At 35.1% G+C, this 16,553-nt stretch overlaps 1 protein-coding gene across 1 annotated transcript; it reads left to right on the forward strand.

The window, feature by feature from the left end:
• The first annotated feature begins 1,009 nt into the window (after positions 1-1,009).
• Positions 1,010-10,106, forward strand: LOC117100736. Its single transcript, XM_033240529.1, has 4 exons — positions 1,010-1,179; positions 2,427-2,488; positions 3,169-5,821; positions 7,017-10,106. The coding sequence occupies exons 1-3, from the start codon at positions 1,010-1,012 to the stop codon at positions 4,842-4,844; spliced, it is 1,908 nt and encodes a 635-aa protein (XP_033096420.1). The 3' UTR covers positions 4,845-5,821; positions 7,017-10,106.
• The last annotated feature ends 6,447 nt before the right edge of the window (positions 10,107-16,553 follow it).

Raw genomic sequence — 16,553 nt, forward strand, 5'->3', positions numbered from 1 at the left:
TTAAAAGTAAACAGATCATCATTGATTGTTAAAATCTAATTAAAATTATAGTTTACCAGTAATTGGTTAATTACCGTTGATTGGTACATCTACCTTGTTCTGATCGTTCTAGGCCTAGCCTAGGCAGTGTAGGGTCCTTTCGGCCCCGGGTTAGTGAATTGTAAATAGCCTATAATTTGGTACAGTAGTAAGGTCCCATCATGCACCTCTACCGGATTTACCCTTTCAGCCATCTTTAACTGCTAAACGATAAAAAAAACGATTACCAATACAGCAACCTTTCTGGACCGCAAGCGTACTAGCTAATGTATTTAGTACCGTTATTGTCTGTTTGTAACTGTCTAACATTGCAAAAAAAAAAAGAGAAAAAAAACTAGCTGCAGCTTGAGTTACGGCTAGCGAATGCAAAGGTAGGCTACAAATTTAAACACGGTGGCTAGTGGAGCACTACCGGTCCGGTAAAAAACGATGTTAAAAAGTCATGATTTTTCCGTCAATTAATGTAAAATATTGATTGATAATCTAACTTGTTTGAGTTTTTAATACTAGGTTTTGAATTCCAGGCGTTTTAATGATTTATCAGTACAGTATGCTTTGAAATATTAGTGTATTCATAATATAGATGATGCATATTATTGCGACGACGATGACGGACATCGAGAACGTTTGTAAAAATAGGCATTTTGGAAGTAGTTGTCAGTGCTTTATGCTATTGTTCGTGCCAGCGATCACTCTTTTCGTGATTTTGATTACCAGGGCTAAAATATAGGCTAAGGTATAATAATATAAAATAATATTTCAAAACCGTGAGTCCACCACCACCTCAGCCCCAACCATGGTGGTGCTGAGAAAATTAGAGGAATAGTACCTTTAGATGGCAAAAAATAAAACTTTTGTATAGAAAAATCCATTATCATCACATCACCATTATGTGTCTAATTGAAGCGTCAGCAAATTTCTTATGATCTTTTAACAGGGATTTTCGGCAACTACAGAGATCTAATTTAATATGACTGATTGTAACATAGTACCCTACAGTTGCATGGCACCTAAGGCGTTCACCCCACTTGTTCCGCAGAGCATACCACCTGTAGTAGTGTTGCAATCTGTGACTAACTGTATGTACATTCCGGAGGTTGTATTTTCCTACTATTCCTCCAGGAATTTGCCACCACTACAGTAAAGCATGTGTTCCCAAATTATGATGACCAACTAATTAAATGAGTCATCAATCCCTGTTTCCTGTCCCTATGTATATATGTACCTGTGTTTAGTTAGGAAATCAGTTCGAGTATTGATTTTAGGGACAGTTACATCAGTCCTAATCAGTGTACTCCTCAACATTGTTTTTATATTAAAGCATATTTGCAACTATTTTCCTTTTATCTCCTGCTACCTTATTACATTGCCTTGGCTCTCGACACGCTACAGATACAGTGATGTACCATAGAAAATAAAACTAGAGAAACACTTTTTTTAATGTATGTTAATTTACTTGACCTACCTACACTAAAAGCCGTGAGGCCACATCCACCTCCTTAAATTTGTTCACCTCATATATGACACCCTTATATATATAGTAAAATTCATCATCATCGGTCTAATTAATCGCTGTGATGTACCATAGAAAATAAAACTTGTCTTTGATGTCTTTATTTTACTTTACCTTCTTCATGTGCCGAAAAACAATCTTATTTTTGCACGCTTTTTCTCATACTTCTCCAATTATAATAAAGGCACGCGCACTCGAGTCGTGTCTTATAGGTAATTCAGATGTTTGTGGGCAGAAATACTCGTATGTTGCTATAAAATAAGATGTACTGCTTTACAGCGCTCTTTCGATAAAACCTAGGTCATTTATGCATTTAACAATTTTCATGCATCTTCTTGACTTTCGAAATTGCATTACGGACGGAACGTGAAAAGCCAATCCCCTTCCCTTAAAAGTATGTGGGGGAGTGTCCCCTGTCCCACGATCTGCGCCCATGGGTGCGTAAGAGTCCACACCACCTCAGCCCCAACATGGAGGCGGCTGAGGTGCGAAAATTCTGAGAATATGGACCTCTCTGGGTGCCCGGAATTTGAAGCACTCTCAAACCTTATCTTACCAATAATTCATGTCAGCAATATATACAATTATTTTTCTTCATACAATTTAGAGGGGTGCATTCAGGGGTGGCGCCAGGATTTGCCAGACGCGGGGGCCGAGGTCCCCGACGAGGGGTCAGATTTCCCCAACGAAAGCAAAGTGGGCGTGGTCGAGCTTCGATTCGTAATGAACCCTATTTGGACACTAGACTTAGCCTATGGGACTTTGCCGGACAAGACATATACTATAATACCTGTCTCTTATACACATCTAGATGTGTATAAGAGACAGAGTCTTTACTGTATAATGTTTTTGATGTTTTGATATTTTTTTCTAGGGAGCTTTTATCTGGCTCTCGTTGTCATGGAAACGTATACGGAAGTCAGGAAAATCTACTGGGTAAGATAGCCTACTCAAGGGCATTAGCCAAATATTATTCAAATAAATTACCGGTACGTCACCCCAGGTATTGTGCCGGTTCTACAAAATTCATAATAAAGTGGAGTGAATTATAATGATTGTTGTACCGGGGAAAATTTATACGCAAACCAGGTGCGGTTTGAATTCTTTGAATTTTGTCAGAATGCTTTCTACTTCTGGAGCCTTAAAGTGCAATAGGCCTACCGTAATCAATATGAGGAAGTATTAATATTTTGCATCCTCGTTCTCTCAAAGAGACGGTTTGTAATTACGAATTTCGACCAAAGTCTTCCACTTAAGATATGTCAAGCTCTTAAACTATTGTCAAGCCCTTGACCTTTATCATATTTGTGTATTTATTGAGGTTTGCTGTGTATCAACGTAAAGTCAATAAAGAGACGGTTTAACATTAGAACTGGGCATATATTAACTTGCAAGCTCAGTGAAGCATTTTAGTAAGAAAGTAGTATTTGAAAAGAAAAAACAGTTTTACGTCAAGATGAATGAAAAACATTCAAGCTATCTACGTGGCTTCCACTCATTTGAACGTAGTTCTAATTTGCGAGTACTTGCAGATGATAAGGAGATTGAAACAGCCTATGAACAAGCAACAGTAAGAGGAAGACTTCCTTTTAACAGATCAAAAATCTTATTTTTAGGAGATCATGGCGTAGGAAAGACATCGACATGTAGACGCTTGCAAGGAATGGATTTTCGACAGGACGAACCTAGCACCACAGGAATTGAAACAAATATCGTCAAAGCGAAAGTTATTGATGTTAACTGTAAGTGGCGGGAAGTATCAAATACACCACTAGAAGACTTTGAAAGTTCAGCATCATGGTGGGCAGTATCACACGTGCGCAAACGTAATTTTAAGGAAACTACAAAGCCCGGTAGCACGTCAGAAGGCCATCCAAAACTGTCTGCAGTAAGCCTAAAGCTCACTGAAGATATATTGTATCAGACAATGCAGAATATTCCCATCGTAATTACATTTTTATTCGGTGGGTTTACTTTCGGATTTGGACTAGTTGTATGGATAAATATTCTTTGCTTGATGTATATACTCGATGTTCATACTGCGTACCGCTTCGGTTGCGGTTACACTATTGGAATGTTACTGATAGACAGTGCAGTGGGAATAGATTTGGGAGCCACTGAACTGACCAAAGCAGCCATTGTCATGACTTTGTGTATACTAGTTGGCTTACTTGCTGGCGTTCTTATGGGCTCAGGTGGTAGAACTGGAGTATGCATAGCATTTTGTATCATGGTACATCCAAAACAGAAAACATTTACCATTGATACTGTTACAGAAAAACTTTTATTTATCTACAGCAAAGTATATTATAATTTGATAATTGGTATCATTGCAATTATTAGTATATTAATGTTTAGGTATATTCCCTCTAAGGTATTATCAATGAGTCGAAGGAACTGTGTACTTGTATTATTAAGTATCATTTCTTTCATCACAGTCGTGGGCTTTCTTGTAGGACCGTATGTCTTAAGCCTATTTTATACCTTTTCATGTACTGCAGTACTTGTGAGTTTTATATCAGCTGGAGTTCTTTTAGGAAGAAAACTTGTTGCTTACGGCTATATCCCTCAAATGTACATTATCAAGAAAGCTATTGGTTTTGTAGCTGGTATTTTTATAGCCGCTTCGTGCGGGTGGGAACTAGCAGATTTAAAAACTCTCAGCTTAGACAAAAACAGATACTTCTTGGTCCCACGCTATTCATTCAGCTTATTGCTTTCTATAGCGCCAATCATTGCATTTATTGTCTACGAGTGGTTTGCATACATGAAAGTAAAAAATACAACCTCCATACCGATAAAGCATATCCAAAAATCATTGGAAGCAGGTGTTCGTAATGAACCCTATTTGGACACTAGACTTAGCCTATGGGACTTTGCCGGACAAGACATATACTATAATACTCACCATCTTTTCATGCCAAAGCAGGGTGTGTATCTCATTGTATTTAACGCCGTTGAAGCGGCTGTGCATCCTCGCAAACAGATGAATCGGCTACAATTTTGGTTGCAATCAGTTTCTATGCATGGAGATATTAAAAACGTTATAGTGTTTCTTGTAGGAACAAGACGAGAAAGTGTTATTGACATAAATGCTCTTTTGAATTTCACTGAACTTGCAAAAGCACATCTGTACAAACCTTTTTCTAGGTTACTTGCGTTTCATCCTTCGGGTAACTTTTTCTTTTTTATTGAAAATTCGTTATGTGTAGACCAAGAGCGTAACATCTTACGAACAGTTATTTATAAAGAGATTACAAAATTGGATTTTTTCAGGAGAATCATTCGGTAAAATACCTTTTATTCCATGACACTTTGAACAAATTTCGCTTACAAAATTACATTATCGCAAGTTTAGTAGAGATCTTAGAGGAAGTCAAATCAACGTGCAATATCATTTCTCAGAATGAGTTGTGCGAATTCTTAAACTTCTTTGACAGATCTGGTGATGTCATATACAATGAACGTGATGAGGCACTCCGACATTACGTTATCTGTGACCCTCAAATGCTAATAGACATTCTGACAATCTTAGTGAATGTGCCTGAACCTCACCAAAGAAATCGGACAGTATCTGACTTATGGCAGAATTTGGAAGACACTGGCATTGTTAACAGTAGACTACTGGAGCACATTTGTAGACAGAAAAACATTTGGCGACATTACCCTTACATCATTCGTTTCTTAGTGGGAACACATCTACTTTTCCCGCTTAATGTTATTGATCCCGTTGACCAAGTCGGCACATTTTTTCTGTCGTGTCGACTACCAGAGAAGAATTTAATATCTACTATACAGAACAGCGGTCAAGAAATTTTTTATTTCGACTTCGGTGAAATTCTTCAAGAATTTATATTTCTACGTCTCATCGCTAAATGTTGTGAGGTGTTTTACTGGGATGAGATCTTTTATAATTCAGCAAGTTTTAGGACAAGTAAATCGTGTCTTTTCTTCATCAGTACAGAGGTAATTTCTGGAAACATTAATTCATACGACAGAAATCTTATCAAAGTTGAAATTATAAGTGAAGACAAAACTCAGACTATGTGCGTTCTACAGAAAATGGTTCATTTTATTGAAGAAATAATAAATCGGGATTTCAACCTGGACTACTTTAGAAAACAGTATATTTATGGGCCTGTGTGCGAGAGTTGTAGTTCCTTAGATGGAACAATGTGTTTGGTGAACCTCATTACTCATGGAAACGATATATCTACACTGGATGGCTATAAACCAGATATTTACCATACGGTCACAATTGATCTAAAGGTATGATCTAACTTTAGGCTTGTGATAGTAGTTTGCCATAAATAACCTTTATTAATTTAATATTTGTATATTATTATTGTTAATTTTATTATTGTTATTAATATTATTTTTTTATTAATATTACTATATTTTCAATATTATTATTATTATTATTATTATTATTATTATTATTATTATCATTATTATATACTTGTATATTATTATTGTTAATTTTATTATTGTTATTAATATTATTTTTTTATTAATATTACTATATTTTCAATATTATTATTATTATTATTATTATTATATTATTATTATTATTATTATTATTATTATTATTATTATTATTATTATCATTATTATCATCTCCGACAGGAGATATATATTTTTAGTCGTGTAAGTTTGTGTGTGCGCATGTGTGTGTGTGTCATGTTTTGGTGTTTTTTTTTTGTGTACGACATATCTCAAGACACAACTGAAAATTACTTGGAGTGTTAGGTATAACCCAATGAAGAACTGATTAAATTTTGGTGACTGTCCGGAGTAGTGTGTGGAAGTGAGACCATTTAAAGGGATTTTTAGAGCAAACGTCCTAGAAAGATATCTCAAAAAATAATCAACTGATATGAATGAAACTTTCATGAAAACTTAACCAAGTTACAAGGAAGAAATTATCAAGGGTTGGTCACGATCCACAAAAGGGGGTGATCTTGAGTGTCATTTAAATTTATAAGTTCGTGTGTGTTTCATGTGTTCAAAATATCTCAAAACAGCTGCACAGGTCTTAAATGGACGTTACAGGGATTGTCAGGTATGACCCAAGGATGAGGTGAGGGAGTTGATATGAGGACCATTCAAAGGAAAACGTCCCAACTCAGATATTTCAAAAACTAATCAAGTGATATGAATGAAATTTTTTCGAAACTTTAACCAAGTTACAAGAAAGAAATTAATTATGAAGTGTTTGTGATTATTTATAGCTCAAAAAATTGTTTTTGCCATCTATGTGTATCGTCAGTCATCCAGGTTGGTTAGGCTTTTTTTTACTTGACTTACAATCCAGGACGGGTCACAGTCGTCCTGGGTTGAAAGTGAATGGGTCTAATGATGTTTATGATAGTAAGCATGTATATATGACATTTTGTATTGTGCATGACATAATACGTTGTATACCAGTAAATAGCAGTAACTAAGTGGTTTTTTTTGTTTACAGTTGAGTATCACGTGCTGTCGAATAATAGACAACCGGATCTGAGGTTATTATTTAGCTACAAAAAACGGCAATAAAAATTGCAATGTCCAACAAACTCCTACACTAAGGCGACTTCAAGATGGACCACAATAGTAAAAAAAATAGCAATTTTCAAGATAATTTTATATGGAATGGCTGTGAACGTACTGAATCTGCCATCTGAAACTTTTAGGCCCAATCTTCCTTTAGTCTCCGGGAATGTATTTATAAACGCAACCAGCTTCAACATAGATTCATTACTAGGAAAACATTGAAGAACCTTGACAACGCCACCATCAAGTTAAATGGATAACTGTTAATTTTCTGTCAACTTGATTAATATAAAATATAAAAGGTACAGATATCCATTACTAAAAGTTATTGAATCATCAAGGCCTATTACTAGAATGAGAGTATACCTAATCTTGGGTTCTTTAATCCTAACTCTATATTCGAGAACCAATTTTGAAAGAGGCAGAACTTAAGGTAGACCTACTCTTTTGTTTCGTATTGATTCCACTAAACAGTCAATCAATGTTGATCTTGAGCTTCTGTTTGGAGTCTGGGGTAGGCCTATATTGATATTGGGTCGTGAGTATTGAATGTTGGGTAAAATGAAAATGGTAAAAAGTTTGAGTAAGTGATTGTTAAAAAAAACCTGTAGAATAAGTACCATACAACCATGTAGTGATCATGCCAGGAAAATATGGAGAATCAACTTTTTTATTTTTTATTCTTGCAATTTTGCATACAAATGACAAATCAATAAAAGTAGACACAATGAAACACGCAAAGAATAATAACATTACATACATAATAATTATAAAAACAATGCAAAGTTGAAAACGTTATATAAATTAAGAAATTGTAAATAGTAAATACTGTATACGTAAAAAATACATATTTAGTCAGAAAACATCTGAAACAAATGATAAAGAGAAACCAAAGGAGGGCGGCTCGTATTGTAACAAACAATTTTGAATCTATTAATGTAATATCATTCAGGCCTTGTCATGGCAAACATTCGAATAAAGAAAAGCGTTTTCGTTGGCATGATTAATTTCAGTGCATCTATGGTCTTACGCCACAGAGACCTGTTGAAATGATTAGTGATAAACATGAATTCCTCATTCAAAATTGTAGGAGCCAAAATGTAGAACAACTTGCCTGTAAATCTATAATTACTAGTCAATTAACTCCTTTAAAGCCAGGCACCGAATGAAAAAAGGTTTGATCATGGAGGTTTTTCTGAAGACACAAAGAGCATGTTTGACGAAAACTTGGTTGCTGATAATGAGATACAGATATTTAAATATTTAAAAACTGTGGGGAAAAGGTGGAAAAGGGGTTTTTAAATACCTCCCTAGTTTTTCGTCAAATTAAGCTATTTATGTCTTCGAAGAATCAGTTGTACAACACATCAACATTTTTTTCCAGAACCTGGCTTCAACACTAACTACAAATGTAATTTCTTTTCAATTTTATCTTTACATTTTATTGTAAATAAATTTTTGCTAACCTAATTCTCAGGACCACTCTGCAAAACAGGTACATTGCCAATACCTGATTTGGTCATCCTGTTGTAATATATAGGCTTACAAATATGTTGTAGGCCCTATATATTGTTCAAAAGCGTGCAATTCTTCGCTATCGAATGTCCAGTCCTGTAAGGCAGGGGCGCTGCTCAGTACAGCCTTAACATCGGCACTGGTTCTAGCCGCTTCTCGCCCAGTGGTTGGACTGGTTGAAAGGGGTGGCACCAGCGGGGTGAGGAGGGGTGTTTTCCCACCCGTCAGACAGGTCTGTTCCCCCTGTCATCCGACGAACGACTAGGTCGTCTGGCCAAAAAATTAAAAAAACAATAATAATTTGCCAATTCAAATAACGCTATTTTTTTTCTTTCTTTTTTTGGCCAATCCCAAATATTCTAAAAGCACATTTTGGACCAAATTAGGCCATAAAAAAGCATGAACCCTTACAGGGATTTTTTTTATTCCGGGCCGTCAACTTTTTTTGGACCCCTCCATTGGACACGTCAAACCCCATGTGGGCAAATTTCTGACCCCACCGCTGCTGGTAGAACCAAGTCTTTTCGGATGAGGACTTAAAATAAAGGTCCAGTTCTATCTCGTCTATCTAGCTCTTGTGAACTTTAAAGAACCCATTTCATTTTTCGAAAGAGAAGGGGTTACCCCGATGCTATCGTTCATTTTAGTCCCTGATTTTGTAGAATGATGTGAACATGTAGCTACTATAAGCGTCTCTTTACGGCGGCTAGGTAGTCACAGACCACGCCTACGCAATTCAGCACGACAACGCTGCGAATTATGGCCATTCTCCTATCTCTATCTCACACATACCGTACTGCTCCTTTATAACTTTAATTATTTAATTCTTAAGTATAGGCCTACCGTACTCAAGGATACTGTAGGCCTATGTTTATTTATGTATTAAGATATTGTTTCGGCAGTTCACTACGTAATTTGTTTTTGCAAGTTACTTCAGTTCATTGATGCACAAGACAGATTCAGCAGTTTTATTTTCCCAAGGTTATAAATTCAGTCAAGTTATAATATTTTATTGGCCCTTCAATATGCAATACAGTACCAATAGTATAGTATGTATACCAATGCTGTTTTAATTCCGAACGGTCAGGTGGTAATCCACAATGGCAAGGGCTGTGAGATGGACGGATCAGTACACTAGGGTAACCCCCTACTCGTCTCGAAAGATGTACTGGGTTCTTTATAGTGCACGTGCCAAAAGTGTACATTGGGCCTACGGTTTATAGTCCTTATCCGAGAAGAATTGTTCCACCTCCAGAAACATAAGCGAGCGTGCCGTTCCAACCAGCACCGATATTATGGCTGTAGGGTGGTGCGCCCCTGCTTTAACTGCTCGGCCATTTGACTCGCCTGAAAAAAATAATAAAAACACTTTCAGTGACTGGAAGTGTTTCTCATTTTTACGCTGTAAAATTATGGGTAAACTATGTTTAGATACATTAATTTCTATGTGAAAAATTGATAATTTGTATGTTATTTACGGGGCGCCAAACGACACACTACCTGTTCTGTCACACAAAACCATGTTTGTAAGGGACAAATCATGTTTTGTAATATACCAAAGTTATTCTGTCTTTACAAAACATGTTTTGTCTCGACAAACATGGTTTTGTCATTTACAAAACATGTTTTGTCGAGACAAAACATGTTTCGTCAAGACAAACATGGTTTTGTCATTTACAAAACATTTTTTGTCCCGACAAAACCTGTTTTGTCGAGACAAACATGGTTTTGTCCTCACTTAACATGTTTTGTCGAGACAAACATGGTTTTGTCAATTACAAAACATGTTTTTGTCAAGAAAAACATGGTTTTGTCATTTGCAAAACATGTTTTGTCCTCACAAAACATGTTTTGTCGAGACAAAACATGTTTTGTAGAAACATGGTTTTGTTATTTACAAAACATGTTTTGTCTCGACAAACATGGTTTTGTCATTGCAAAATAAGTTTTGTCTCGACAAAACCTGTTTTGCGAGGATAAAACATGTTTTGTGAGGACAAAACATGTGTTTTAAATGACAAAACCATGTTTGTCCTCACAAAATATGTTTTGTAAAAGACAAAACACTGTTTGTCTGTACAGAACATGTTTTGTAATAGACAAAACCATATTTGTCTGTACAAAACATGTTTTGTAAATGACAAAACCATGTTTGTCTCGACAAAAAACATGTTTTGTCCTTTACAAAATATGTTTTGTACAGACAAACATGGTTTTGTCTTCACAAAACATGTTTTGTATAAAGGTTCCAAGTAGGCCTATAGCCTACGGTTATCAGTCCATGTCGTTCTCAGCAGGCCAGAACTATACTAACTGTTTTAATTCAAGTAGGTAGCCAAAAGCGAGCTACAGCTTGTTCTAGTCGAGACTTCCGCATCTTCAATTTTGAAAATTTACCAAGATTGATTAATATGCATGAAGTTAGCCAATCACGTGATTTACAAAATCAGTCATGCATACGATATCCCACATCAAATCTGATGTGGGAAATTGCACGCATGAATCGTTTGCCCAGGCCCTAATTCGAAAAAAAAGAAATCGAGTATGGGACGCCAATTAAATTAGGTATGGCGCGCACTAAGTGCAATAAAGAGTGAGTAACCGAAAATTAGGGCCTGAACCCAGGCTAGCCTAGTACATGTGTTACTTTGTATAAGTATACAATCTTGTCAATTTTAACCATCAACCCTGGCGATTTTCTGTTTTGCGTATTTTTATATAAGATTCTAATCTATACCATACAACCTTCACCCTGATTTTTAAGTCGTTAGGCCTACTCTATGCATGCTATGTTATCCTGGGCATCCAATAGAAAGCTCAATATTGCAAAAAAAAACAAAAAAAAACAGGAATATTTAGTCATTAAAATTGCATACGAATCAAAGAACAATATCGGGAATATATACAACTTTTGCTGTTTTAATTACATCTGTGGATTTCATATTATAATAAATGAATTATTTTTGCATTGCAAATTATTGTCATAAAATTGTTATAATTCAACTGTAACTCATTCATAGGTCAATTAAAAAACAATCTATGACATCATTGTACGAAAACATGCCAAAAATTCCTAGTAAGGGGACAAATTTCACGTTTGTTGTTAGTGTTTACCCCTATTTAGGGGACACCCTGTATTAAGGGACACTTTTGTCACCCCGAAGGTGTTTCCTTAATAGGGGTTCTACTGTTACTTAATTATGAATTTTAAAGAAAAAATCATAAAAATGTATGTGTTACTGCAAAATGAGCAAGCTAGTTTAAAAGTTTATGACATTTTCAAGGGACAATACATCTTTGATAGCGAATTGGCTGTTTTGTGGCAGAAGAGTGACTTAGGACATAGGTGGATTCAGTCGAGGGGGAGGAGGCAACCGGACAGGGGTCCCCATTGTGAACGTAGGGTCTGTCTCCATAGGAGTTAATAGTACTGCAGTAATAAAACACAGATTTATAAAACGTGGGGAAATTACCTCGGATTTTAGGCTTTTCTACACCTTTGTACTGTTTGTTTTTTGCATTAGTTGAAATGTTGGGTTAAATTAAAAATACCCGTTACATTAAACATAGGCCTATTCTTTCTTTTATAAAATGTGTAAAATCTTCACTGGACTGTTCGAAATGGAGTGGCTTAGCTAGGAGGCAGATTAGCGTACTCACACATAAAAACAAGAAGGAAATATTATCAGCCTATGACGAGTCCTGTCATAGATTGTAATTGTAATATTTAGCTAAACAACCAACTTACTCAATCATTAAATGAATTAATCAATCAATCAGTATAATATGTAAATAACACCAGCGAAGAGAGTTTTCTGAAATACACACCCACAATGGGCAAAAATAAAACCACTTCTGTGGGTTGATTTTACTGAATATACTACGAAAAACAATGCTTTTAGAAATTAGTTTCAAAGAGGTCCATGATTGTTTATTGTTTGTTCCTGACAAACCATTAAAATGGCAGATTATCATTGGTTTTATTTATTTATATATTTTATAGTTATTTTATTTTAACGGGCACTACATACATTTCTTAAACTTTATTGTTCTATTCCTTTTTATTTGGTTATATTTGTAATATTATTATGTTAACATTGTGACTTGGAATAAAATATTTTGAATTGAATTGAATTGTAAATTGATTCTTTTTCGCACACTTTCCATCACATTTTGTTCAATTAATTGTCAAAAAGGTACCCCTGCTTACATTTGTCTACTTATCTCTTGGCCACAATATCGCCATGGCTACAATCTTCGATCATCTGGTTCCATTTGCCTTCTCATACCTCGGTTAATAAGAAAGCTGGTGATAGGGCCTTTTCAGTCGTTTTACCTAGGCTTTGGAATAGTCTCCCCAGCGGTTTACGACATGATTTTTGTTATCATGGTGTTCGTCGGCTTCTCAAGAACATTTGTTACAAGTAGATCTCGCTAAACTGTCCAAATTTTCTGTTTTGTTGTAATTTCTTATGCTATTGTTGATCGCTAATTTTTATCTTTTTGTTATTTTTTATTTTTATTGCTACTTGTATCCCTTGGCAAAATGCGTGATATAAATTCTTGTATTATTATTTATTATTTATTATTATTATTATTATTATTATTATTATTATTATTATTATTATTATTATTATCACTGCTTCTTGTCTGAGAGGGATTAGAATGAAATGTTTTTGTAAAAAAGGTTAGATTATGTTCGGTTGATTTCAAGCATAAATGTTAATGTTCCATTGAGGGAAAGGTCTATAGCCAACACCTATAGTTTGTGAAAAATCGTGAATAACACATGAGAAAACTGTTAACAGTTAATTTGGACATAAGAGGTGCATTATCATGTCGGATTCAGATTTCCTCGTTTGATAATAATTACTAAATAATTTAGAACAAAGAAATAACACGAAGGCACAGAAAAAGTATATGTAAACGTCAAAGCATTATTTATAATATAAAAATGCATACTCTACATTGAATTTCGAAGCATTCCTTATGTAACATGTGAGTGGATGCGATCTACAACCTTTGAATTTGACTAGTCGTCGAGAAAATGGTACTCTATTTCTTTTTTTTTTTATTCTCCTCTAGTGTATAACTAAAATTTATGCCATCAAATGAATAGGTTTATAATACTTGGAGCTGTCTCTTATACACATCTAGATGTGTATAAGAGACAGTATATACCCCACTTATACCTTATTTTACACATTACAAATTTTACATTTTTTTTTAATAACATGTGCATTTCTTCATTTTTCTTTTTTTCTTTTTTTTTTTTGGCGGAAATGAGGGTTTGAGAAAAAAATCTTTTAAGGTCCCAGGTTTAATGTAGAAAAGATTTCTTTTCTTAAAGAATTATCAACTTTTTGAACTCTTTCCTCGAAGATGTTGTTTTCGCTCTCTCGGTGAACTGGTTCAAGTCAAGATTAGATCGATGGGGTTATAAAGGCTACTGAGGGCTAATCCTTTCCCACTATCATCAAATATTAAGTAATTATCACGTAAGCACTGCTGCAGGCTCCTACCTAGTCTAGCTTGGGCCTAGTGGTAGGCTAGGCTAGAGAAAATTAATCAACAACAAACAGAAAAACTGTAGCAACTGCAATTTTATTTAAATTGGTAGTCGTTCTTGTTCCATAGGCACACACGTGTATTTTTTAGATTGTGTAGCGGTTACAGTGTTTTATTTCCTGAGCAGTTGGCATCATACCGGGTGAGACGCGAAATGCAACTCAACACCTATCTAACGAAACAAATGATGAAATCAATGTTTGTTTCCATCACTGTTGTAGAGTAAAAATTGAATATTTTTGCTGAAATGGGGGGAAATGGTTTTTGGTACTTTTACATGGGCGACAGACAGGGGTGGCGCAAATATTTGCCCGACGTTAGGCGGGGAAAGTCTGATGTTCCCAACTGGGGCAGCAAAGTGGCCTTGGTATGGAGTCACTGAAAAATATTTCGAAAATGGTTCAGGTGGCAGCCCCCCAAAAGTATGACAATTTTGTGGTTTTAAAGGCTCATTAAATCGATTTTAGAGATCCCCGACTACTATTAAATTACGCACGTTTTATTCTAATTAAACAAGTTTTGTGTCCAATCTGCAGTTTTATTTCCCACCATTTACTGTATAGGCAAATAGACATAATATTTTGTAGGCCTACCTCCAGCGGCGTAACTAGCCCCTAGTTGTAAAAATTGTCACTCGAACGCCGACATCATCATGGTGCAAGCCACAGTGGAACAAATCGTCACCATGCATGCATTAAATCGTGACCAATAGACTGACCTTTCTTTTCCCTCTAATGTAAGGACTAATGTAAAGACTTTACCGCTGATGTTTGCTGGGGCAGGGGTGGATTTGGGGGTAGGGTGGGGATGACTGGGCCGTAAAGGTAAACAAAAAAATTTAAAAAATAAAGAAAGAAAAAAAAAAAAATGATCGCCCAAAACGCCTCAGATGTTATTTGTGGGCGTCTAGAAAACAAAAATTTCGCGGACCCCTTGCGTTGAGTTGTCCCGATCGGCCCCACTTTCGTCCGTCCACCCTTTTGGACATTTCTGGATCCGCCCCTGTGCTGGGGCGTCTGACCCTGTACCCTGACCAGGGGCTCTTTGGGCTCATTAACTCCAGCTGGACTCGTTTCACTTTAGCTTCCATAGTCATAGTATGTATACTTATCTGACATGACACTTAGGCCTACGCTTTCATGCCAAAACTCAAGCTCTTTTTGTGAAATTCATGACTTTCATGTGTGTAGTTTGAATTAGATTGGCTATGGCTATAAAATCTGAAGTTCATCCCCGTCCACCCTATCAAAAAAAGCTAAACCTATGATTTTAGTGCTATATTAGCTATCTTTCACCTTGTCGATCTTTCGTCTATCTACGAATAATTGACTAATTAAAACTTATAAAGTAATCTGCAAAGACCCACCAAAAGCAAACATATCACATGCGACATGGTGGTATTTAAAACTTAATACAATTCAATTCATTTCATTTCATTTATTTCGCCTTTTTTTTTATCATAACAATACAGTAAAATATTCAGAAAATTCGAAAAGGTAATCCATGTTTCCCCCAAGAGCCGGCAGGATTACCAAAAAGTAAAGTTAATTACTGTCTGAGTGGCTCTCCAAGCAATGGGGGAAACATGGACTAGCAGTATGAATACATTATAAATATATATATATATATGTGTGTGTGTGAAAATACAAAAATAATTAACAATTAAAATACGTTCATTACTTATATTATTATTGTTATTTTTATTATTACTATTACTATTATTATTATTATTATTATTATTATTATTATTATTATAACAATAATAATAATAACTACAATAATTTTAATTACAATTACCAGCATAATAATTATTATAAATATTAAACAATCACACAAACAAATAAAAAAGTACACAAAAAATTTGATCAGAAATAGGAAAAAAAACCCACCCCCAAACCCTGCCCCCACTTCACAAACCAACAAACACCAAAAAGAAAAAATTAAGTAATTAGAGTTTACTTTTAGCTTGACTTGGGCATAGGCATATCTGAAATTCTCTCAGTTGTAAAAATGTTCTTTTAGCTTTCTGAGAAATAAGTTAATGTTAAAGAGAACAGCATCACGTACTTCAAGTGGAAGAGTTTCCCATACAATGGGAAAATAATTGAAAGCAGAGAATTTAAATGCATTGGTTCGGGCAAAGGCATGCCTAAAACGCAAATCATCAGAGTGTCTGTCTCTTATACACATCTGGAAACATGGACTAGCAGTATGAATACATTATAAATATATATATATATATGTGTGTGTGTGAAAATACAAAAATAATTAACAATTAAAATACGTTCATTACTTATATTATTATTGTTGTTTTTATTATTACTATTACTATTACTATTATTATTATTATTATTATAACAACAATAATAATAACTACAATAAT

The sequence above is a fragment of the Anneissia japonica genome, unplaced genomic scaffold, assembly GCF_011630105.1.
Source record: "Anneissia japonica isolate Jap-2015-1 unplaced genomic scaffold, ASM1163010v1 scaffold287912_len115618_cov164, whole genome shotgun sequence".
Classification (NCBI taxonomy): Eukaryota; Metazoa; Echinodermata; class Crinoidea; order Comatulida; family Comatulidae; genus Anneissia; species Anneissia japonica.

Bases quoted from the DNA above. Each gene is read 5' to 3' on its own strand.
- LOC117100736 (XM_033240529.1), top strand. From the start codon at position 1,010: ATGACTGATTGTAACATAGTACCCTACAGTTGCATGGCACCTAAGGCG. The intron at 1,180-2,426 runs GTAAAGCATGTG...ATTTTTTTCTAG, and splicing joins AGGAATTTGCCACCACTACA to GGAGCTTTTATCTGGCTCTC. The intron at 2,489-3,168 runs GTAAGATAGCCT...TCTTATTTTTAG, and splicing joins AAGTCAGGAAAATCTACTGG to GAGATCATGGCGTAGGAAAG.